Source organism: Hippichthys cyanospilos, chromosome 20 (assembly GCF_059441005.1).
Source record: "Hippichthys cyanospilos isolate Australia breed blue-spotted pipefish chromosome 20, RoL_Hcya_1.0, whole genome shotgun sequence".
NCBI lineage: Eukaryota > Metazoa > Chordata > Actinopteri > Syngnathiformes > Syngnathidae > Hippichthys > Hippichthys cyanospilos.
This window is the reverse complement of record NC_142388.1, coordinates 7,618,943-7,640,791: the sequence shown is the minus strand read 5'-3', so window position 1 is coordinate 7,640,791 and position 21,849 is coordinate 7,618,943. Positions and strand designations below refer to the sequence as shown.

Genomic DNA, 21,849 nt, shown 5'->3' with positions numbered 1-21,849 from the left:
TGTGTACGCAGGTTTTTAGTAGACCTATTTTTAAAGTCGGGCAAACCCGGCTTGGTCGACTTTTTCTCCCTCTCAACACATGTTGGACTTGTTGTATTTTTGGCTGTCTATGGTAATTAGTAAATGTGGGCATTTTTCCATGTTAAATAGCGCGGTGAAATTACAGCTGTGACTCGCTGCACTCACACAAATGATAGCTGGCGGCACTGTACTTTTTTTTTTGTCCTCTCCTGTGCTCCGCGCTTTGGCTGTGACACAATGTGTGCGAGTGCACTTGTACAGATCCATCACGGCAGACTTGACGGTCACACAGCCTCCTCCTCTGAGAGCTAGGTGACCTCACTGACTGTCCCAGTTGTGAGCCCCGCCATCATTCATCGCCAACAGATTGGGAGGTTCACAGTCGCTCTTTCCGCATCAAAGTCAAATCTTGTACACTGTGCTGGGCAGAACACAAGAGCGTGATTGTTGTTGCCATTTGAGAGGCCCTCAACAGACCTCGCTCCATCTTGGGTTTTCAAGTCTCTCCTCAGTTCCCATCTGAGGCAAAAAAGAGACGGACAGACACATGAGGAGGTAACACTAGTGTATTCATCAGCCCACACAATCAATCCTTGAGCACGTCTTCGCCTAGCAGGTTTTTTCACCGTCTCTGTACACGGGCACAAAGGCAGGCTGTTATTATTGTACGTCAGGAGGAAGGGAGAAATGGAAGTGAAGAAAATGCAAAGCAGCAGCGATTCAAAGCGGAATTCCGCAGTCCCCAAGTATTGCACGGAGCGCTTAAACGATGGATAAATTGATCCGGCGGCGTTGTGTCCTTGGAGGCCTTGACTAACAGTTGCATCATCATGCAATAGGTGTGCAGTGTTTTCACATTCCCGCAAATGGAAAATGGTTGTGTTTAACTGGCCCACGAGAGGCTTCTTGTGACCGTTTTCTTGATTACGGGGGGACCGGCGTGACATTACAACATCTCAAGCCGTAATTGTGTGACGGACCCACCCAATAGCCCTTCATACAGCATAACCTCGTCAAAGTCTATCCTTGAAGTTTTTTGGGGGGTATTCTCATCATTTACCCGAACGCGAGCTGACTTGTTTAAAACTTTGAATTCCATAAAAGTCTGCTGACCTCGCCTATTCTCTCGTCGTCGTTTAGAGCTGCTTAATTGCTAAACATGGTTGAATGTGTATCCGCTGTTTTTCAAGGCCTCAGCAAAATGTTTTAATCTTGGATAATATACTTTAAAAGATTTCTTTCAACAGGAATCTAAATATCTCACTTGTTAGCTGATGTTCTCAAATAGGCTGTTTTGCTCCTGACATTGAAATTATGGATTTGCTTTTACTTTACCTTTGAAAGTTAGAAAATTTTCATTTTGAATAGATTTTACATTCAGTGAATGTGCTCAAAAGGTTCTTAAACGTTCTTTCTTCAATTTTGACCTCGGTAAACGTGTCTGTAGTATTATAGTTAATCAATAGAACACAAGCAAATTTATGAAATTGGTCTCTGAAAGAAAGCCTTGGAAACGAATCGAGAACATTTTCTACGTTTAACTTTGCAGGTGATGTGAACTCAGGCTAGCACATCAACCTCACACTTCCGAGTCTTTCAACGATTTGGTCTTTCTGTGTGGAACACAGATGTGTTCTTCCTGTGCTTGCATTGTTTGTTTTTTTTTGTTTTTTTCAAGGTCATAAATTGCAAACTTTCAATTAGTACAGCGTCTCAGTGTTGCATCCCATTGTGTTTACACCGAATGTTCTTTTGTTATGGAAAATGTCTTGCTCACCTTTCTCTTACATTATTTCTGCAAAAGAGGCTTGTGGAAGGTGTAGAATTGTAGTGCAACATTCACTAGTATTGAAACGTCGATTAGTGGAAATGGTTGCATTATAAACACGCGTACGTTCAAGTAGTAAGTTTCCTAGCTAGCTTGTTGAATTATTTTCATCCACTTTGGCTAAAATTTTCACTTTTGAGCTGCCATGAAAAGAAAATGGAGACCTTAAGGAGAGTATTCGGTGAAATCTCAAAATCGGTAGACTTGACCACTCATCTATTTTTGTCATTTACTCAAATCTAAACCATGTTTGCATGTACGTTATCGTATTATAGTAAAAGTAATTCTAAAAGTATTACAGTAGTAGTTTACTCCAAATGGTCAGAACACACTATTAGTTGGAAAGGGTTTCGATCTATGCAAGCATTCCATATGTTTCTTTGTTGGTTCTCATCCGTGGCGTTGAACAACCATTATTCCGTAGAAGCTTCTTTTCACATCTTTGTTCGTCTTATTGCTGCACCCGTTCACGTTGCATTCGTGTACTATTATGAAGCGGTTGGTGGAAAACAATGAATGAATGCAAGTAACGTTATAGAAACACACACTCTTCTCAGCTATTATGTTTGCTCACTCAAATGTTTGTTAGCCCCACAATGTACAGAATGTCCACAGAAGGAATTTCAGTTTTTTGTTAGCATTGCTTTCTTCTAACTTATATTATATATATCTTATGGACTGCAAAGCTATGCATCAGAAAAAGCACCGCCGTTTCCTTGAGATAAGAAAAACACATTTGTCATACAAGGTGTTCATTTCTTCAAGTTGTTTTTTTTCCCTCCGACTGTTTTGTTTTTTTATATCTTTTCTTTTTGTTGCTTTTCCTCTTCTTTTGGCACAAACAGCAACTAGCTACTTTGCATTGTGCTCATTGTCTTTTATAAAGGTCGCAATTTGTAATGTCATTTATTTGACGCTGGGGGCAAAGCGATTTTGTTGCCTTCACGTGTGGTGAAATAAAATGAGCAATTCTTGGTTTTATACCTTTTGTAGCAGATTTGTTAGTCAGTAGTATTAATAGAGCAATGGCAAGAAAGGACAGATGCACGTGCCCAATTACTGCAGCAGGGCTATTTGGCTCTTTTAATGTCCTTCCTTCCTCTCCATGTTTGCTATTATTACACAGACAGGGGGGTGGACTGACGGTCTCCTATTTCTTCCCAATGTCTGAATGAGAACACTCGAGCCTCACTGTAGTTTGAGCTATCAGTTTGTAACAATATCCCCCTTTGTTTCCGCTCCACGGACGGTTAACTTAAATTAAACAGAAGCCTGCTCTTGCATCTTCGATCCTAATAGAGCTTGAGTGTCTGCAAATAACAACAGGCTCACGAGGGGGGGGGGGGGGGGGGGGGGGGGGGGCAAGGGAGGGTGGTGAGGATTGGAGCAGTGTGTGATTAAGACATCTGTTGGGTTTCATCCCGGGAATGAGACACAAATACCGCACAGACACTTTCATCGTACGCACAGACGCAAATAAAACTCACTAAGGTGTGAATGAAGTGTGCCGACGACTCACAGTCTCACTTTGTGCGTAATGCGCCGAATCTTATTTTCTATTCTGTACATTTGCCTCCGATTTATCATCGCTTTGGCCTTGGATTGTGGACATAATGCCATTTTCTCTGCACCTCAAGCTGCGCACGGAGACAGAAGGGCTCACGGGGGTGCAATATCACATTCCTGCCATTCTGTTACTAGCTGCAAAATGGAAGCAGCGTGATTGTATCTTCGCACCACTCAAGATACTCTTGCGCTAGATCCTTGGCGCTGTGTTAACTGTGCTCCATTTTGCCTTTGCAGACTGCTGCCTCAGACCGTCGGCCTGCTCTACGTCGGCAACTACGAGAGGCCCTTTGCTAAGATGAAGGTGAGAGACTGTGTTGCTTTAATGAATTCGAAAAATTCTGATCCTTTTTAATGGACACTGCTCAAAAATGGAAGCAGCATGCAGGATGATAAACTGCCTTGTGAATCGATTTATTGTCAAATACAGCCCTGCTTTTCATTGGGATATATATATATATATATATATATATATATATATATATATATATATATACACACACACGTGTGTGTGTGTGTATGCAGGAAGCAGTCAGTCTCATTGCTTTTTCAATCACGAGGCAAATTACTTTGCATCAATCGTCAAAACGGTGACTTGGGCATCGTTAGCCGCAGAAAGATTTCGGTTTTTAATTGAGCTTTATATGACACCTGCCTTATTCTGTTTCAATTACCTTGTTTGTTTTTCTCACATTTTAATACACCATTTGTTTTTATTATAAAAGGATCCCATTTTGTTGGGCGCAAGATTATCAATATGCCGATTTCTCAACCATTAATGAATTCCCGCCTGTGCTATTTTACTTAAGGCAGTCGTTCTCTATTTTTAGAAATACGCTTGTCATCAAGTTCCCGGCGGAAAGCTGGTCGCATACTTTATTTCCCTAAAGGCATTAATGACATTGATGGCATTTCTCTATGATGGATTTTAATCTGATAAAACATGGTCTGAATTCAAAGGATGGCTTTACACTATTAATTACATTTTTCCGTTAGTCATCTTTACAACGCTGAGCTATATAATTTGAAATGTAATATCATTTTAGATTACGGTACGGTGTTTAATTGCATATTCATTCTATAATGATTTATAACCCTCCCATGAGTTTCCTTAAAGAACCTTTCTATCTATAAAATAAATTGTAAAGTCTTCAAACTCTAGTCACCCAACCATGTGAAATTCTCCATGTAACGATGGAGCACATTTTTTAGCAACATTTTTGGCAGGATACAATGTTATCTTTGACTTAAGTTGTACAGTTCGGGTTCATTCTACAACATTTGACCTACCAACCCTTTGACCTTCATCTACAATGACACATTTATTTCCTCTCCCTTTGAGGTAGTATTAACCCCCTGTCGGGATGAAAATATCCAACTGGAGTTGTTTTGGTGACCACTTGAGCAAACTTCGAGTCTAGATTTAATTGTGTGTGAAAAATAACTTAGTTAAAAAAAATCATTCAACAGCAAGGGGGTAATTTTAGGTTTTTAAAGACCAGCATTCTTTCTGGGGTAGTTATCTAAACATATTTTTAAATGTTTTCAAGTGTTAGGCTAAAAATGTGCATCTAAAAATGGCTGGTACTTAAAAGAGTTCATTATAGACAAAATATTAACTTTTTACTGATAAAAACAGCTAAGTTGAGCATCACTTTAATTGTCACAATAAGGCCGTAAGTAGGTATTCCAAAAATGCTGTTTGAAGGCATCTTTACACTTTTACTCCTTTACATTTTTAGCACTCAGCAGTCAGTATGACCTGCTGAGCCTGAAAGGGGGCTCCTCCCACCTGCGGGCTCTTCTGAAAGTTTTTTATTTTTCCCAGATGGGTTTTTTGAGTTTTTCCTTCCCCTTCTGGGAGTTTTGTTCAGCGGATGCTGTGGTGTATTTATGAAGTTCTTTATGATTTGTTTTTCACCTGTGAAGCCCTCTGAGACTGCGGTGATTCAGGGCTATACCAATAAACTTGACTTAACTTGAAGTACCCATCCAGCATTCTTCCACTTTTGCGTAATCTCGAGTTCACCATTAAGTTCATTTTTGAATCTTTGATTCTCAAAATGATGAATTGATCAAATTAATTCTATTTATTGCCCAGCTGGAACTTGCTGTTATTACGTCTATAGCCGTCAATGTTAGTGAATGGCTGTCTGTGTTTGTCAGGAAGGAAAAAAATGTCTTTCTTTCTCCTGTTGTTGGAGTCTGTTTTCAACTAAATCGTCACATGAAACATGCTAATATAATAGCATGCCTGCACAAGACTTTGAAACATTTTTTTTCACACCTTGTTTCCTAAAATAGAAGCCTCCATTCTAATTGATGCCTCCTTTGTCACTTCAGTTCATAAACACTACTAGTCACATATGGACGTTCAAACGGTATATAGAGGATTGTACGTTATCTAGACATTCATTAGCTTCCTAGTGGTGGTCTCTGCGCTCATTCCCAAGTATTGGTTATGTCCATCCATATTTATAAAGCGATGCACCCACAGTTCTCTACCACAGAGGCTGCTGCCGAACCCTTCTGTTGAATTGATTTGTTTTCTGTCATGATGCTAATTATGACTAATTCTAAACACCCTTAAAGGGAAAGCATTGAGAGAAGAAACTAGGGAGCTGAAATTTCACCCGGATGGTCACAACATGTCAAAGTTCAACATGGAACAACCACTTAGTTCTCACACCACTTGGAATGTGCCATCCCATGGATAAAATACTGTGAGAATGACATGGAAGAAAATGACCCAGAAACGGTCAAAATACGGCACAAGGGTTAAATAGACCACATGCAAGTCGAGAGTAAGGTGGAGGCTCATAATACCGTGTATAAAATATTCTAGCACTCATAATTAAATAATATAATGCCTTATCTCTCTTCGACACCCGGACACTTCTGAATTTCAGCAAACGCCCCCGGCCACTATAGGAGGAAATATAATGTATAATGATCCCGTTGGAGCTGACTTCCTGCCAGCTCGGTCGTGCTTTTGACATGCATAGCCTCACTCATGATGAGCCTCTGGAAACTTATGAAAATAATTAGTCATGCTAATTCTTCATGCTCCTTTCTCTACTTCGGTGATAGTCCATTTACTGATAACCCGTTTCTAAAAGTCATTTCCTAAAGGTCATTGGCTGCACATTTTAAGTTGAATTTCCCCGATATGTGCCCGACGAGTGCAGCTTATTAGTCATTGATCATTTGAGAGTTGGCTGACAGAACTTGTCACCAAAAATGAGGATGGGAGCATTTCATCTTTGGGCTACTTCCTGATGATCTACCCACGAAGGTTTGACTGAATTTTGCATCATTTATTGTTTTCTCTCATTGATTGATGCCTCATTTAGGCTGACTTCCTCTTTTTTAATTGAGTGAGTAAATGAGTAGATGAGGTAGACGACTTGAAACAACAGTCTGGCTTTTTTCAACAATAACACTCTGTCACTGTCATGGTCCTTTTTTTTTTTTTATCTTGGGTTGGGGGTGGTACCATATCTTGGGCAATCTTTCAGTCACGTAACACAATCTATTTTTTTTTTTGCTCTCAATGTTGCTCATAATAGCTGATAAAAATGTCCCAAAGGCTTTGCTTGTCCAAATTTATGCAGATTTCATGCATTCAAGGCATGAAATAAGAGGTTTTGCTCCGCTGTTTGTGACGTAAATTTTGAATATTGCGCCATATTTAAACATATACGTGTTTAACCGAAAATTAAACACCCTCAGACGATCACAATTGGTTTTTGAACGTGAGCTCAATGAGTATTATGGGCACTTAAAAAAAGGATTTTGGAGTCAGACATTTTGAAAATCAGAAAGCAAAAAAAAAAGGAAAATGATGCATGAAACATCAATAATTGTACCGATGATAATAATAATCGTTAATAATATCATGTGAGAGAGCCTTGTTTGAGTTTTGGGCAAGAAAATCCAAGCACAAATTTGAGCTTTTCATTGAAAAATGTCAGTCTTTGTGTAATTACCTCATTCTCTGCCAGCCCAATCTAATTAGATTTTGAAATCTATAGTCGTCAGCGGTAGCGAATGAGTCAAAATCAATAACGGACTAAAATAGCTGCGAGTTAACTTATTCACCGCCAGCCCAGTAAAAATGAATCTTTGGCATCTATAGCCGTCAACAGCAGTGAATGTGTTAAGAAGTATTGTCCAATTACCAGAGGACCCACAGGCACTAATATCATCACTTCCTTTTATCTCTTCTATTCTCCTATCAGCCGGTTAATACAGAAGTGCAAGTGCATAGAAACAGGTGACGCCATACTGTCTCTCCCCGCCTCGGAGCATCCGTAAACTGACGCACAATATGTCGTGTGGGTTTCATCTGCTCAGAAAGTAAATGATGAAAATGGCACAAGATTTAAAGGCGGGGAGCCTGAGCGAACGTTTCCTATGTATCCTAATGAGCAGTACGTTTTTCATACAGGACCTCCGTGCTGAATCGTCATTGCTTTCAAATGCTCATTGCCATAAGTAGACATTTCAAATTTGTAGTACGAAGCAGACTATTTTTGCAACTGCTAAAGTATTATAGTTCTCTTATAATGTGTATCTGTTGATCCAATGGAGCAAATCAAGCAATTGCACACATCGTTTTAGCGGGCGTAGCCCATCGGGTCTATCCAAATGCGCCATAACATCGCTTTTTAGATTGCCTAGAGTTATCTGAAATGGCATCATGCAAAAATGAATGCAAACACTAAAATAGCAGCGCTTCGTAGGATGCAGACCTTGGTCAAGATTGAATTGGCCGTGAGTGGAAATAATTTGATATTTCCAAATATTATAGAATGCGTTTCACCAGAACTTTTATTTGATACTTGTGTATTAGCGTTTGTAGATTTTGTCTTTTTTATTTTGGCATAATCCGGATTAAAAAACAAAACAAAAACAAAAACAAAAACATTGATCTGACAGCAATCAGAGCAATGCATCACCATTTTGTGCTTGGCAGAAGTAAACAATTGCTAAATTATTCATCTCAGACTTCTTTAGACCAAACATGTAGACACCAATTAAGGGGCCAAGAAGGCACCAAAAGCCCAATGCCCCAAAACTATTATAAATCAAGCCCATTCAGACACCCTTATTTGGTTTTTCAAGCAATATGTATATATATATATATATTGGGAGGGGGGCAGGGAAAACATGTGTCTGATTGATTTAACTTTGGAGCTATTTTCATGTTTGGCATATTTTATTCAGGCACTTTGGAAGAAAAATCCATCATCAGTTTTATTTTTTGCTCATCTGCCGGAAAATCGCGTCACAACTAAAGGCATTCAACATTTTGCAAAGGAGTCCCTTATAAATCAATGTATTGATAAGTTGTGTCGCATTACAATTGATTTGCTCTTAATTTGAAAAGAAAATGTGCGCTCCCTGTCATGGTATTCAAATTCATTAATCAGATTTGCTGTTACTCGGCAGGAATCCGGTTAAAATCTCACGTACCCCCTTGAAAGCTTTCCGGTTTTCCCTATTGAGAACCAACTCAACCAGCATTAGACTGGCATAATTTCTCCAAGTCAATATTTGTCATAAACATCAGCATCATGCTAACAATTACAGGTCACACAAGCTAAATTTCTCCTCCAATTTTTGATTGTGCAATTGAGCAACATAATGCCAGACCGATGTCATTAATTAGAGATTATTAATGCGTTCGCTGTTGCCCCTTTTGGTAATTAAGACAGTGAACGGTAAGGCGTAACTGGCTGTGTCAATGGTGCTTAAACGCATCACAACCACTTAATCCTACACCCCCCTATTTCAAAGTTTTAGATAATTGTGTATTATATTTAAAGCTGCTATGATTATGTCGGCACTGATGACAAGATATGTGGCTAATCTGAGGGTTTGGGCAGGACTCTGCTTTTTTTTTTCTTCTACATTGAGAGCGAGTGACATACCGATGAGTTCCTTCACATTGATCGACAGACAGATAAAGACGGCTTGCATGGTGACGGGTGGGTGTTATTCTATGAAACTGTCACAGCCTTGACCCAAGGTGAACAAGCATGCCATTTACTTGGATGTAAGCCAGATTTACTGTCAGATTTCACAAAGTAATGATTGGATAGACATATTCTCATATTGGCCAAAAACAGTTGGGTCAAAAATAACTCAATCATGGTAAAAAAAAAAAAAAAAAACATATGGGTGAAAAAGTGACCAACGCCATATTTAGGTCAATTTGTCCCAACCTTTTGGGTTGCTTTATGTAAAACGACACACATTTTGACATTGTATTTCACAATCCCTTTTTTGGGGTTCATTTGTGCAAAACAGACTGGAAAGTTGCGTCAGATTGATTGAATTTTTGGGTCGGCCTTTTTGACCCATAATTAGGTTATTCCGTTTTTAGGGTTTACCTTATATTAAGAGAGGAGTTTAACCGACAAACTCAGCATCTGATTATGCTTTGACTAGCTTCTTTTCATTTTGAGCATTAAAACCAAAAATAAAATCTTTCATGCCACAATGTGGCAACCCATTATTACAGTGACTGGATTTGAGTCCAGGTATTGACGAGGTCTCTAACCTGTTCATCGATTACAATCATAACTATCGACGACTCAATTAATGATCGCGTCTCGGGCTGAATATACAGAGCACAAAGCTTTTGTAGTCTGCAACAGTAGATTAAAAGAATGCCCGCCAATGTCTGTGATAACGATTAGCGCACATGCGCTGCCATAACAGACAGATTTGGACAGATTACGCACCAGGTGTTGACGAAAAAGTGGTAGCCAACATGTCGACCTACACCAGCAGGATGAGACTCCGCCTGTAGCGCCCTTCACTTGTCTGCCAGCAAGCTGTGCAAAGCTCTGCGAAAGCATCGTCTCCCCACTGGGTCTGGCTTCTCTTTGAGGTTTCTGCATTGTGGGGAGTCTTGCCTTGCAGCACTTTTTAAGTGCTTGCTTACTTTATTTTGTGATATACCTGTAATGGATGAGGAGTTTGGTTTGAGAGCTGGACAGTGGGTAAAGTGCCTGAACTAACCTGGACAACTCGGGCCCCCTCCCGCTATATACTCACATAATACTGTACTCGACTATAAATACGATTTTTACCGATAAAAGTTGTCTAAATATACTGAGGGCTGCTTCCTTTTTTAACATTAACAAAAGAAAAAAAAAAAGCGAGATAAATCAGCTTTGAGAGTTGTTACTTTTGAAAATGACTTTTTACAGCGTTTATACAGGTTATAGGTTAGTCTAAAACTGAAAAAAGTGCATCCAAGTGCCTGAAATTTAAAAATAAAAGATGCAAATCCTTATTTTATTGCATTTCGACTTCAATGGCAAAGCATCCATTTTTTTGAGAACAACTGGTTTAGGGTGAGGTAGTATGGCCCAATAGTGAAATTCAGATTTTGACCAACAGGTGAGCCATGATTGGTTGTTAGCCAAACTTTGGACACGTGATGTAATTTTCAGCAAGTGGAAACATGTGTTTTTTAAAAGTATTACCTAATTGTACATGAAAAATTATTTTGTTTTCAATTTGATTATAGTAAAAGTATTGACATTTTATTCCTTTTGTTTCGTTTTTTTTTGAATAAGTCAAACTTTAAATCATTTTTTCTTGTTTATTTCCTCCATTACCATCAATTAAATTTATATTTTATACCAAGCTTGCTTAAATTACATAAGTAGTAACTTAGTATGCATTGTACAGCACCATTCCAGCATTCTAGCATCGTGCAAAACCTCAATTTTACACTTTTGCTCATTTTAAAATTGTTATCTTTTAAAATAACACCTTAGTAAATATTGGTGTAAAAAGCAGGGTTTAATCAAGGTTACATTTAGAAATAGAATAACATGGTACACTAGGAAGGGTATCAAGACTAAAAACACAACAACAACAAAAGCATACGCCATGTGCAGAGATGTTATCCTGCTGTGTTTGCGGCCTGAAAAGCCCAACACTCACTGGCCAATTGTATCAAATCTCCACTGACAACAAAATACAAGCGCTATAGCTATATGCATGTATGTATATGACTTGCCAACATGTCTACTATTAATTAACACTTGTTAATTTGCATGTCTGAACTGTACTTGCTGGAACTTGGCTCTGTGGCCTGTGTTCGCCATCTTCCTCCTCCCTCGCACTCTTTCTTGCTTCCTGTGTGATATTTGTGGCGCCCCCGCTGTCAGCCCAGATGCCCCTCACTCCAGGAAAGATGAAGCCCTCATGTAGATTTCCTGGGTCCTGCCAAAATCTGTTGCTTTCTTGGCTGATTTTCATCGCTTGACCTTTGCGTTTTTCAATGGTCGACTTTCTTTTGTTCAGTAGTTGATCATTGGTTACCATGGCAAAGACGAAAGATACTTTGGTGGGTTAGGGTTTGTTGTTTATTGTTTTGCAGGTATCAAACTGATTCCCGTATTTTTTCGAGTCGAGTTTTTCACCCCTAAGTTTCCATTACGGTCGATTTATAATCGCGAAACTCGGACCAATTTTCTCTACAAATCTGTATTTGAACAATATTCATTGAATTGCGAAATAAGTCGTATCATGTCAAGGTACAAGGCGAAAAGTCATTACCGTATTTTTCAGACTATAAGCCACACCCACAAAAAATTCACAGAAAATTGATTTTTGTCATATATAATCCACAACGAACTAATATCAGATACTGTATTGTTTATGGTCAAAAACAAAGCGCAGTTCATTTAGGTTCATTAAGATCTTTTTTTTTTGACTGACTTTGACACATTGAGTATAAAAAGGAAATAATCTACACAACGTTTATCGTACATTGCCCTTATTTTACCATCGACAAACTCGCGTGGTATTAACGCGCGCAAAGATGTGTTTTAATTGTACAGCCATGATATATGTAACCGCTGAAGTCAAGGGTAGACCTATATTCCACGTTCTTGTCAAATTCAGCCAAAATTCAGTAAAAACGGGGGGTCGACTTATACTCGAGATCGACTTGTACTCGCGGCATGTTTGGATATCAAATATGGGGAAAGAAGTCTGTGATTTAGATCACAGCTCTGAGCGGCGCATGATCGAGAACTCATCTGTTGTTTGTTTGTTTTATTATCCCGCCGCATCAAATGGCGCCACAATTGAGAAGTCTGTTTTGTTTGATTAAGCCTTAAAGATGGTCTCTGAGCAGAATCCCAACATGGCAAGACAGCCTTTATATGACGATGGCTTCATTTGTGCTTGGATTGCTCAAGTAGGATGAAGGGGTATCATTTTTCAATATTAAAAACAGTTCAATGTTAACCGAGGGAGCGATAAGGTCGTCAAAAGGGAGATGAGGCACGACGGCGCCGTTGACAGCGGCGGGGTCGATTTCAAACTGGCGAAATGGATCCGCGAGCGAATGAATCATTAGAGTCATTGTTTTGCTAGCCCGAGGTTGCTAATTTTCTGCCGTTTTGTCTTGCGTTCTCTCCGGTCTCACGGACGTACGCGCGGATGTCCCTGGCATCGCTTTAGAATTTTGTTCTGCTCAGCCGGTCGGGCAGATACCATCTCGCCTTCACACAAATGCTCCGTGTAGCCAGGCAACTGACTGGATGTTGTTTTCGTGCGTCGGAGTGTTTGACCTTCACGGAGGTGGGCAGATGCCTTCATGGAGGTGGCCAACTCTGTCATCGCCGTTGAGAATGTGACAATGCCTGTTGCGTGGCATTTCCTTACAAGTTTCCAAGATTCCTCAATCAAGCGATGCAATTGCCGCTTAAAAATGTCCTACGACGCCTTATATAGTAGTATGTAGTATAGTATGCTAACAGGTGATTATTTTTTAAAATCTCAACAATAGCACCGCTTATTAAATGATCCACATATAAAAGAAATGCCTAGAACTCTGAAATTTTCAACTGGGCGAATACTGTCCTTTGCTGAGTTAGAGCTGCAAAGCATGTGCACTCAGTTCCTCAAAGTTGAACAGCGGTTGCCGGCGCCAACATAATCTTTAATGCTAATGGGTATTTAATGTGTTTTTAACACCACGGTCATTGCAGTTAGTGAATTACATTTATTACAGACAAATGTTGCCATGTCCTCAAAACCAGATGGATCTCGCTCTCGCAGAATGCATTGGCTGGCTAATAGCTATAATGGGCAATCATAACAAGAGTATTCCGGCATTGTCCTCCCTGACCCGCAAAAAATAAAACGCGGCCGCATTGTCCGTTGTATGCGCAGGCTACCAAAGAGCTCAAACTGTACGACAACAAGATCATCGAGTGCACCTTCGACAACAACAGCTGGGTGTTTATGAGGCAGAGGATAGACAAGAGCTTCCCAAACTCTTACGACACGGCGATGGGTGAGTCTTCTTTGTTCCCAGTTGAAGGCTTTTATAGTGACGGAAAAAAAAAGCTACTCAAAAAGCACTGAAGGTAAGTCTGAATCTTAGCACTTTTGAGTTCCAGTCCTTACTTTGAATTGCATGTTGGTAATATTTGTGTTGTAAATGTGGAAACACTGCCATCCATTGGTCACAGTTAGCACTACAATGCTCAATTGGCTTATATTAGGTAAACATGAGTCAAGGGTGTCAGCTACCCTCCATTAAAAAAAAAACATATTTGGTTAGATTTTTTTGTACTACTATTTTTAAAGCTCGGAATTCTCATCCATGGCACTGTAAGAGTTAATAAACGAGTCAAATGGAATACCTTCAATACCTTTAGAAATATTCCTGTGTGTAAACAAGGACGGTCTCGGACCTTGGTTCAGTTTGCTCGCTTCTTTGATTAAAAATGATGCTGTAATGACCTCAGCTAACATTAGCTGCTAACAGCCAGCCGACGTCCCTCTGTGGCTTGTCCCGTTACAGTAAATACTGTAAGTAAGAATACTTACAAATTTTTAAGTTACTATTTACATTTGCATACTTTTGGCCTTCATTTTTGGGGAAAAAAGTGCATCTTTTATTTGGGAAATTGCAGTATTTCCTCATCCTGCTTTCAATACAAACTAAAATACTTTCTTGTACTGCAGAAATACAGCTGATTATTTCAACACTGAGAGAATCAAAGCACAGGCTGCCATTTTCCACATGCCGGTACCCACTGACACAATGCGTTTAAGAAATCGAAAAAAAAAAGAAAGAATGACTTGATTTAAGAGGATAAGAAAGCAGGTCTTATTGAGCTTTATGTCTTCAGGCTGCATGATGTGCTGATGTACCCGTAGGCAAAAGTCGCTTTTATCTGACCGGAACGATAGGATTGCAATTCTGCCCACTTTATGTTATCACGGACAGACCATGACGCCAGAGCATTTACTTAGCTGCGACTACGTTTGACATCTTAGGCTTTCCATCTTCCATCTTTTTTTCTAACAATATAGATGCTTTAAGACCCTTTTTAGAGCTCAAATCCAGCTCGCTCAGGCCTTCCTGTTTGGAGTTTGCATGCTCTCCCGGTGCCTGCATAGGTTCTCTCCCGGGTGCGACAAGCTTCTTCCCACATTTCCAAAACATGCATGGCAGGTTTTTTGGACAAAAATTGAATGAGGGTGTACATGGATGTCTTTGAATCCTTTTATGAATTTTTAGTACGTTTTCCAAAGTTTCTTTACATCCTCAAAATTAAACATTACTGTAAGATATTCATTGATTTCAAAGTAGTCACATAAACTTAGCTACTTTTGACATCATTGATACGCATTCTGTCTTCAAAAATATTTTTTTCAAGTATTTATGGATGTTTTCAGACCCATTTAGGCTCGGTTAGAATTTCTTTGCACTTTTGAAGTAATATCATACTATAGTAAGATATTTTTAGTGGTCACAAGTATTTGCGTTGTTACAACTTCAACATCTTTGTCAGGCACTGTCAACAGTGATTTTTTTTCATGTGTTCATAGACTGTTTTACATCCTTAAGCACATTCATTTCTTCGCATCCTTAAAATAACACGATAATGTTGTAGCAGAGTAGTCATAAGTCAAAAGTATTCACGTTTACTTAACTGCTTTTGACATCTTTGACAGGCTTTCCTTCAAAACCGAGCCTTGAAATTATATAGTATTTTTAGTAGGCTAGTCATAATGTATAATTAATGATAATTCATTGACATTTTCTTCTCTACCGCTGCGTTCTTTGAAGAAGACTGACATGGTTAGCAGTAATGTGTTTTTTTTCTGAATTAGCTTTTTACTGTAAAGCACAAATGAGTTCCTCGAGGTTAATTGCTTTGTTAAAATCCGACGCTTCACCTGTATGTCAAATGCGCCCGTGTGCATAACTTGCCATATAAGAGCTGGACCCACAGTTATACATTACATCTTGTACTGTTTTCCATATACGAATAATTGGCCCATTAATATTCATTTTAACCGTTGCGTAAGCCAGTAATGTCCTGCAAATTGTATATTCAATGCTCAGGTTTGAATCAAGTGGTAAACACTACCCTCTTGTAAGTTTTTTTGTGTTTTTGTTTTTTGTGGAGCAAAATGAATTAAGTCAATTCTCCAGAAGTCGCCCTTCTGTTACGCCAAAAGAAAACTGGCATCTATCCCAAAGAAGAGCTTTAGATGAGAGCCAAATGTTCTTCTGCCAGTCATTTTAATCTCTGCTCCCATTGGTAGTCGTCTTTCCAGTTTAACTCATTCACTGCCTGACAAACGTTGTGATTTGTCGCAATAAATGGACTAGACATGAAGAAGAAAGACATGATTTGTTTCTCACTCCCAAACATGTGTATATATATATATATATATATATATATATATATATATATATATATATATATATATAAAACCATTTGAAGGAGCTTTAATGACAAATTGTGTCATACGATCCAATGCACCTTGTCACTAAAATGCCGGTCTTTTATTGGTTGGCGTCACGAAAAATGTCATGCTCTGTTTACACCATTCCCACATGGAAACTGAGTGTGAGGGGGTTAAGTTTGTCCGCCAGTTTCATTTTTCCCCTCATTATAACAACAAGAAACCGAGATTCCACCTCCTAATCGTTATTTTCTACTCAAAAGTTGTGCTGATGTCAAATTTTGTGTAGATTGGTTTTATCTACAATGAGTTGTTCGTCATTCGAGGTTTTCAAACCTGACGGTAATGGCGGTAAACAGTTGGAGTCCTGAATATAAAGGTCAACCCCCGAGAATGAGTGCAAGATTTTTCTGTCAGCCGCTCCTTGACGGATATCCCTCCCGCCTTGTCTTTTCCCAGCGGTGTGTAAAAGCATCCAGGAACCCGTCACTAAGAAAATCTTGTTGGAGTACGTGGACCGTTGTCCCCAAGCAGCCCAAGCCCAGACCCGCAAACATCAAACGGACCCGGACTCGGAGCTAATGCCCCCTCCCCCTCCAAAGAGGCCAAACCGGTCCATCCAATAGACTGGAGTCAACCGGGCCGGACCACTTTCTGGACTTTTCTACAGCCGCTGTCCATCCTTGTCACCAGCCACATCTGCCTGACGGCAAGCCAGATTTGAAGGCGTCCATATCCACCCACCAACCTGTCCACGTTATTGTATTTAACTCATTCAATCCCAAAGACGTATTTTTACGTTTTTTTTTTTTTCATAACCACATACTCCTCTTTTTTGAATTTATATCGTGTTTGGAGGTTCTAAAAACGGTTTGCATTAAAGGAATCAAGTACTAAGGTAATGGATTACCCATGGAACTATCAATTGCTTTAGTACCTATAGTAATCGAGTACTTTAGCATTTCAAAACCTAATGTTATCAATTATTTTAATATTTAATTCCCCCAAATAATCAATTACTTTAGAAAAATTATATAGATTGATTGATTTATTTAGTTGGTAATTACCTAATAAGGGAAGGTAATTATCAATTGCTTTAGTACCTATAGGAATCGAGTACTTTAGCATTTTAAAACCTAATCTCATCAATTACCTCAGCATTTAATTCTCCAAAATAGTCAAATACTTTAGAACGATTACATAGAGTGATACATTTATTTCGTTGTTAATTATCTAATAAGGGATTACTTTAGTACCCACAATTACAAAGTAATTGATTACTTTAATACTTAATTTGTTAAATATCAGCCATTTTTAGAGCTTCTTTCCAGCAAACGATTGAAAATGAAGAAATAAGTCCCCGGATTTGACAAATTGGATAAAATGTGTCTTTGGGGTTGAATGAGTTAATTTACCTCAGCTGTTTGTAGCTTTAATTGTTCTTTTTCAAATAAATAAGACTTCTTGCTGATTTTGAGTCTGAGCTGTTTGCCTCTGGTTGCGTATTTGCATCGGAGTAAACATCGCCACTATCGGCGAATCTTCATATCCTGTCGAATTGCTTTTCAATGTACCCGAAAAAAAAAAAAAATCAGCTTCTTGATGCCACTTTGTTTTTGCAACTGCAAGCTTCTGATTTTTTCAAGGAAAAAGAATCAGATAAAATGGCTTGAATGCGAACACTCCAAATTGTCCAAATGAAGCCCATCTGCACATTTAAAGGCTACACAGATGGGCGGGGATGTAACACAGCGATGACACACGCCTCACAAACAGAACGGACAAGTGCACAATCAATCTGCCCCCCCCCCACCCCCCCCACACACAAAAAAAAAAAGAGAAAAAAAAACAACAGAATAGTCTTTCGATTTTATTTTGGTTGTTTTATATCTCTAATGGAGTTTCCTTCTTTGACGACTTTTAATAAGACTGTGGCAAAGCTGATTTCCAGAATACATTTTTTTATGTTTTTGTTTCATGCAGTGTGAAGCAGTAGATCATCAGTGTAACTAGGATTTTTTGTTGTTTTTGTTACATGACTTATATTTTTGTCTAATTTTATTTTTTCTGTTTCATGTACCTTTTTTAAGTGCTGTTTTGGAAATGATATGCATAGGATTGGAATGATGTTCTTTTTTTGTGTGTGACGTCGTGATGGATTTGAATGAAAATACTTGAAAGTAAATATAAGTGACAAGTCTTTCAAAATGTATCGTTACTTTTCTCGTCACTTGCTACGAAAGGGAAGTCCCTTTCTATTGTTGCATTGCAAACGACTGCCGTCTCACAATCGCCATTTGTTTTAGGATAGAAGTTTTTTTTATTAAGATGGATGAATTCCTTCCTTCCTTCCTTCCTTCCTCATTTCTTACTTTGCTTTCTTTCCTTTCTTTTTTCTTTCCTACATTTGGAGGAAGAGACAATAGAGTCCATATTCCCCCTTCCTTCCTTCCTTCCTTCCTTCCTTCCTTCCTTCCTTCCTTCCGACCTATTACTTACAAAGCTACCTATCCTTCAACCTAACTTCTTTCTTTCCTTTATATCCTCTTTTATGCATTACTCTCTCTCTTCCATCCCTCCTTAATTTCCTTTCTTTTTCTTTCCTCTCTTTCTCTCTCCCTCCATTCCTCCACCTTTCCTTCCTTCCTTCCTTCCTTTTTCATTTCTTACTTTGCTTTCTTTACTTTCGTTTTTCTTTCCTCTCTTTGTCCCTTCGTAAATTCCCTCTACTTTCCTTCCTTCCTTCCTTCCTTCCTCCCTCTCTTCTTACCTTCCTTCCTTACCACCACCTACCTACCCTAGCTAGCTTTCTTTCTGTCTTTAAATCTTTCTTTATTTTTTCTTCTTTCGTCTCTTGGCTCTTCCTTCCTTCCTTCCTTCTTCATTTCTTACTTTGCTTTCTTTCCTTCCTTTTTTCTTTCCTCTCTTTGTCCCTTCATACATTCCCTCTACTTTCCTCCCTCTCTTCCTTCCTTATTCCCTCTCTTTTTTCCATCCTTCCTTCCCACCTACCTACCCTAGCTAGCTTTCCTTCTGTCTTTATATCTCTTTTTTTTCATCTTTCGTCTCTCCCTCTGTCCCTTCCTTCCTTCACTCCTTCCTTCTTTCCTACCTACACACCTCCATTCCTCTGTCTCTTCTTCTGTCCTTCCTTTCTTCATTCCTACCTATCTACCTACAAAGCTACCAACCCTCCCTCCTACCAAACTGTCCTTCATTTCCTTTAATCCTGCTTTCCTTTTTTTCCTTCCTTCCTTTCTCACTCCATTCCTTCCATGGTTTTGTCCTTCCTTCTTTACTTCTTACCAGTCTTCCTTCAAATCTTAACGTATTTTCTCACTCCATTTCTTTCTTTTCCTTTCCTTTTCTTCCTTTCTCACTCCCCTCCTTCCTTGCTTTTGTCCTTCCTTCCTTCCTTCCTCCCTATCTACCTACCTTCCACCCTACCTAACTTTCCTTCTTTTCATGTTTTTCTTTCATTCCTTTCTCCGTTTCTTCCTTCCTTTCTACCTACCTACCTTCCCCCTCCCGCTGCTCCTTTCCTTTCCCTTTTTTCTTATCCAGACCTTCAAAGCGGCTCGCGTGCTCCGAGGAACATACTGTATTTATTTGTGTTGATGGTTGGCGTGTGCGCACTGTCACCCAGAGAGCTGATTTACTCGGCAGCTTTCATGCTGCATTCCAGCTCTGTCTTAACGACAAGTGAGGTGGGAGGCCACCTGATTCAGAAAATAATTTTCTATCTCAGTGTGAAGAAAAACATTTCTCAGAAAAACGTTTTGAAATCTATGTATTTCCCGCACGGATGTTATATTGTAGCTTTCGGGGAGCCGAATGCGTGTTTATTTTGAGAAGAGGGTGACGCTGTTGGGTTTAGTCACGCAAGTGTGGAGGACGGAGTGAATGTAAGTCAGTGGAGTGGAGCATATAGGAGGCTGGAACAAATCAAGTGTGCATGTGTTTTAAGGCCCTGGCTGCCGGTGCCACGGGCGACTGTTGTTGTAATAGCAGAGATGGATGAGATGCGATGGCGAGGTGTTCTGCCCCCTTCCAGGCTGCGCTCGCAAGCCGGCTGACGCTCATCAAAGGCTCGTTCACCTTCTTATAGTGATGATGCATCGCCGCCTTCTCGGAATATCCTCCGCTACAGTACCCGCTGCACTTTGTGCTTGAACATCAAACATAACCGAGAGGAAAAAGTCGGCCTCAAACAGCAAACTTGACAATATTGCTGCGAAAACTATTTTTTGGTTCCTTTTCGATGATACTTCATAAGCTCTTTATTAGAATCTGAAAAGCAAAAGTAAATTTGAACAATGATGGTGGTTTAGTAGGGTTTTTAACTCATGCTGTGAAGAGATTAAAAAAAAATTCTAGTCTGTAATTAATCGGGTCGACCAAAAACACTGAAAACTTTATTTCAAACCATGAATCAGGTGTATATTTATATATGTATGTATGGTGTATATTTATATTTGTATGTATATATATATATATATATATATATATATATATATATATATATATATATATATATATATATATATATATATATATAGATAGATAGATAGATAGATAGATAGATAGATAGATAGATAGATAGATAGATAGATAGATATAGATATATATAGATAGATAGATAGATATAGATATATATAGATAGATAGATAGATAGATAGATAGATATAGATATATAGATAGATATATATAGATAGATATAGATATATATATATATATATATATATATATATATATATATATATATATATATTACTAAAAAAACATTTACGTGTCACAAACTTTTATACAATAACTTACAACAACATACATATAATAACTTACTCAATTTAGACATTTTTATGTTTTTAGTAATATAATTTTTTCAAAGCTTTTTGACCAGAGCCTTTGATTGACATATTTTTAGTTCAATTTCATAGTTTTTTTTTTAATAAATATGTATGTATTTATCTGTGTAAATATATACCAGGTGGCTAGTAAAAAGAAGAAAAAAAAACTGCATATAAACTACATTGGACTATAAGCTGCGGGGTTCAAATCATGAGAAAAAAGTTGCAGTTTATAGTCCTCAATTTGCGGTAGTTGATTTTTGAGGGATTAGTTCAAAACAAATATCTGAATTTCCTTCACAGGATTTGAGCTGTGAAATTGGTTTAAACATTGTCTGTGCAGTTCATTGAACATTTCAAAATTTCTGATATTGGAAGTCACTATTTATTTAACTTGATGCCGACCAAGGTCTGCATTGTTTACTCCCCCGCAAGAGGAAATAATCCCCAGTCTTTAAAGGATTTGGCATACATCTCACGCTGAAGCGTGAAGGTCCTCACAAGGCCGCAAAGCAAAATAAACACGGGAGAAGCAGGATGAGCAGCATTAATAAAGCATAGTGTTCACCCCGAGCGCCGGTCCCCGGGAGTGCGGGAGGCGAGCGCCGTGATGAGAACACGTAAACGCACCATGTGAGCGCAGGTGGCGCCGTCGACATTATGAGCCTGGAAAGCTCGCATGAAATCACGGCCGGGTTTTCTTGCTTCGTTGTTATCTGCGCGCTCAATGAGTTTTTCGCGCGACGGTCTGGGGGCGGGGGCAAGATGACCAAGCGCTCATTTGTAGTCATTTCGGGGAAACGGCGCTCTGCGTTCTTCATCAGGTGGCTTGTAATA

At 39.0% G+C, this 21,849-nt stretch overlaps 1 protein-coding gene across 1 annotated transcript in view; it reads left to right on the top strand.

The window, feature by feature from the left end:
• rngtt (RNA guanylyltransferase and 5'-phosphatase) overlaps window positions 1–18,367 on the top strand; it is a 63,831-nt gene extending 45,464 nt beyond the window's left edge. The window contains exons 14-16 of the mRNA XM_088403614.1: window positions 3,653–3,719; window positions 13,628–13,751; window positions 16,625–18,367. Of these exons, the coding sequence (XP_088259740.1) occupies window positions 3,653–3,719; window positions 13,628–13,751; window positions 16,625–16,791 (358 nt within the window). The 3' untranslated portion in view covers window positions 16,792–18,367. The remainder of the gene's footprint in view (window positions 1–3,652; window positions 3,720–13,627; window positions 13,752–16,624) is intronic.
• Window positions 18,368–21,849: the final 3,482 nt, after the last annotated feature.